This window comes from Anneissia japonica, unplaced genomic scaffold (assembly GCF_011630105.1).
Source record: "Anneissia japonica isolate Jap-2015-1 unplaced genomic scaffold, ASM1163010v1 scaffold287829_len2072220_cov186, whole genome shotgun sequence".
NCBI classification, from domain to species: domain Eukaryota; kingdom Metazoa; phylum Echinodermata; class Crinoidea; order Comatulida; family Comatulidae; genus Anneissia; species Anneissia japonica.
In genome coordinates this window covers 1,346,430-1,350,503 of record NW_022716075.1, presented here as the reverse complement: position 1 = coordinate 1,350,503, position 4,074 = coordinate 1,346,430, and the positions used below count along the sequence as shown (strand labels likewise).

The 4,074-nt window shown below is 29.7% G+C and overlaps 1 protein-coding gene across 1 annotated transcript in view; it reads left to right on the top strand.

Annotated features, from left to right (window-relative positions):
• LOC117109561 (neurogenic locus notch homolog protein 1-like) overlaps nucleotides 1–4,074 on the top strand; it is a 39,880-nt gene that overhangs the window by 18,641 nt on the left and 17,165 nt on the right. Inside the window, exons 26-28 of the mRNA XM_033251930.1 lie at nucleotides 952–1,077; nucleotides 2,400–2,525; nucleotides 3,622–3,747. Of these exons, the coding sequence (XP_033107821.1) occupies nucleotides 952–1,077; nucleotides 2,400–2,525; nucleotides 3,622–3,747 (378 nt within the window). The remainder of the gene's footprint in view (nucleotides 1–951; nucleotides 1,078–2,399; nucleotides 2,526–3,621; nucleotides 3,748–4,074) is intronic.

Sequence of the window (4,074 nt, the reverse complement as noted above, 5' to 3'; positions counted from 1 at the left end):
TCCAGATAATATATATATATATATATATATATATATATATACATATATATATATATATATTAAGCCTATATATATTATATGCAACTATTTGTTTCCAGCCGATTGTGTAATAGAGTGTATTTGGGGGTAATTTGATTCTGTTCAACCATAAAGCCTTTGAGGTCTAATGGTTATGACGTTCGCCTTGACAGCGAGAAGTCGCAAGTTCGAATCACGTCAGTGCAAATTTTATTACGCAGTTTCTTCATTAATTTATTTATAGGACAATATTCGTTGAGATGCTACATGATGTACTATCATATCCTTTATTCGAACACTGTTTTTACCTATCTTTGATTATGATATATAATATATGTATTTATATATATACATATATATATATAAAATATAAGATGCTACATGATGTACTATCATATCCTTTATTAGAACACTGTTTTTTCCTTTCTTTGATTTTGATATATAATATATATTTATATATACACATATAATATACATACATATATATCATCAAAGAAAGGTATAGGCTGTTAACACTATTAAATTATATATAAATCAACAGAAAAAAGGAAAAATACAGTGTTGGAATAAATAATATGAAGTTACATCGTATAGCGTAGCTCTCAACGAATGTTGTCCTATATAAATAAACATATATAGTAGCATATAATATAAATCAAGATCCATATTTTGACATTAATTATGTCATCATCAAGATGATGACATAATTAAATGTCGAAATATTGAATCCCAACACGATGGTGTGTATTTCAATACTGTACTTAGATTATGTATTATACTTTCTTATTTGAGATTAATCAGTGGACCTCTAGGTCTAGGTTAGTATTATGTCGCATTTGTAGTGAAAACAAATATATGAATGAATGAAAGCAAACACTATTACTAAAGTGTTTAAGCCTCCACGTGAATGTGTTAACTTATCATTTATATTAGCGTCACCATGTTCGCCGAACCCATGTGCCAATGGAGAAGTATGTAGTCCCAATATTCTTACCGCTGATCCATGTGACTACACATGCGAGTGTCTATCATGCTATACAGGCCCTACGTGCAGCACCCGTAAGTAATATTTTAGTAAATTTTGTATAAACGCATAGGCCTGATTTACATCCAAATAATGTGAATATAATAATAATAATAATAATAATAATAATAATATTAATAATAATAATAATAATAATAATAATAATAATAATAATAATAATAATAATAATAATAATAATAATAATAATAATAATAATAATAATAATAATAATAATAATAATAATAATATTACTTAAGTCTTATATAGCGCATAACACAGTAAATTGCCTCTGTGTGTTTTACATGAGCAAAAAGAAAAGTAGCCTTGAAATATCCTAATGCTACAAGGAAAGCAAACAAAGTAGATGGCATGGCAAGTAAGCAGTAAATTATTTTCACTGCTACGTTCTCCAGCACTTTGAAGTTGTAATGTTAAAGGCTCGTTGGAACCGTCTCACAGGAGCTCTAGTGACAATGATGGTCTATCCAATAATAATAATAAAAATAAAAAAACAATGCGATGAGCGTAAGATTGTAAGAACGCTAAGCAGAAGTTGATTTGAAAATATGTTTTTTAAGGGACTTTATAAATATTTATTTCATTCGAAGGTATATTTTTTATGTCCTCCGGAAGGTTATTCCATAAAGAAGCTGATCAAAACAGGAATGATCGATTGTCGTAGTTAACGGTTTTGTATTTAGGAATATTGAGTTTATATAACATGAATAGTAATGGTGATACATCGACCACCGATCAATGTGGCTTAACTTGTGAACATACATCATGTTTCACTTAGGTTTTGCATGCAGTAGGCCTACACCTACAGTAAGTAATGCTTTGTAGTGGAAACTGTTTCAACGCCAGACTGCATCGTGCTACATTATACAAATGCAACAATTGTAATGAATTTAATTTGTCTTGTTTTACCATTCAATTTTTATAATTTTTTTAATGTTTCATATTAGACCATTTTAATTTTTATGCTAATAATTTTGTGTTTTTGAGCGCAATTGGTAGAATATTTTTATGAGTTGAAATTTTGACTTTTCCATTCAACGAGGCGGAGCCGAGTTGAATGAAACAGCCAATCTTTCAACGAATAAGAATATTCTTTCCATTGCGCAAATAAAATAAAATATTCATTATGGTTTTCAACATTGATGTTATTAAAACTCTAGATATTTAAATAGTGTGACTATCAATATTTTAACACTATCAGTGAAAGTGCCTTTGTATATGGACCTAATTATATACTACCCACCACTTCGACGAGTTCGGTCAATTTAAGTAAATAATTGGTATACGGCATGCTATTATCTGGTTTATTCAACTTTTAATCGATTTTTGCATATTTTAGCGTTGCCATGTTCACCAGATCCATGCCTCAGTGGCATATGTAGTGCTGATACATCTACACCCGAGCCATGTGACTACATTTGTAGTAATTGTGGGGAATGCTACATAGGTACTTCTTGCAGTATCCGTAAGTAATATTTATTGGGTTTTATAGTTTAATAAATAATTATATTCATTGATTTTTAAAAATTTGCTTTTTAACCTGGCTTACAATTGTATTTTGAAATGAATTGCAATATTTTGATATTACTGTTTGATATATATTTTAAATTTTTATAATGCTGTCCACACTATCAATTTTTTTGAGACAAATTATGGTATGTGCCATATATGGTCATGATGATGTCACAATCATTATAATATTATTATAAATTTAGAAATACCTAATTCCAAGGATATCTAAGTACAAAGAAGAAGAAGAAAAAACAAACGCAAACGAAAAAATAATAATAATAATAATAATAATAAGAGTGCAGTATTAGAAAAAGAGAAATCGTTATCAATGAACCCACAAGTTAGGAATGATACAAAAACAAAAATCTCCGTATGCCTTCTTTAAAAATACGTCTGAAGAAGTCATAACAAAAAAAAATGGTCACCGTATGTGTATACTTGACCAAAGGTAATGGAGTTGATTTGACTTTTCAATATTTTTTGTGTGAATCTGTAAAACCTTTTATATTTCAATTTGCTCTATTTATCTATTGTAACTTTTTTTTATGTGTTGTTTTTAAATTTGTTTTGTGGTTTTGTACACTGTGTATGCATGAACAATGTAATTTCCTTTTTTGGATGAATAAAAAATAGTTTGACTTTGAGTTCACTTTGATAGAAACAAGACAATTCTTTGCAATTTGGAGCAATATTACATGTCACATTTAAAAGTGTGAACAGTGTTTAATGCATAATTCCAAACAGGTGTAATAAAAGCCGTCTTCGTAGCAGTTAAGAAACCTTTGCTTGGGGAAACTCAAATTGATTTCTTCCGGTAGGAAGAAATGTCATAAAAGATACTGATTTAGAATCTAGGTCACTTTTATTTGCTAGTAAAATTTGTTCATAACGCTATTAAAAAAGGCAGTAACTATAGTTACACCAGTTTTAAAGCAATTCCTAATTATAATTAGTTGTTATTGTCCTATTCCAATCCATGAAACAACCCTTTTAAAGAAACACTTGTATTTAATATTTTGAACTTCATATAAAATTATTGAATATTTTAGCGTCACCTTGTCTTCCAAATCCATGTGCTAATGGCGGAACGTGTAGTACCGATACATCAAACCCTGATCCGTGCAACTACTCTTGTGATTGCCCATCATGCTATACAGGCACTACCTGCAGTACCCGTAAGTAATTAACACCCCCAAACACAGAAACAGCAATGTACTCTTCAAATACGTATGGAAATTAAAAGACAGCAACACACCCTACAATATCAAATGGTCTATTATCGACAGAGCATCGGCTTACTCCCCAAAAACTAAACGCTGCAACCTATGTATAACCGAAAAAATTCACATAATACATTCGGACAAACAGTCATAACAAAAGAACCGAGCTATTGTCTAAATGCAGACACAACAACAAATACTTACTTAAAAACAATTAACTCATTTGCATTTTCACCTGCCTTAGCATTCAAATACTCACACAATCCTTGTATTCTCTCACTC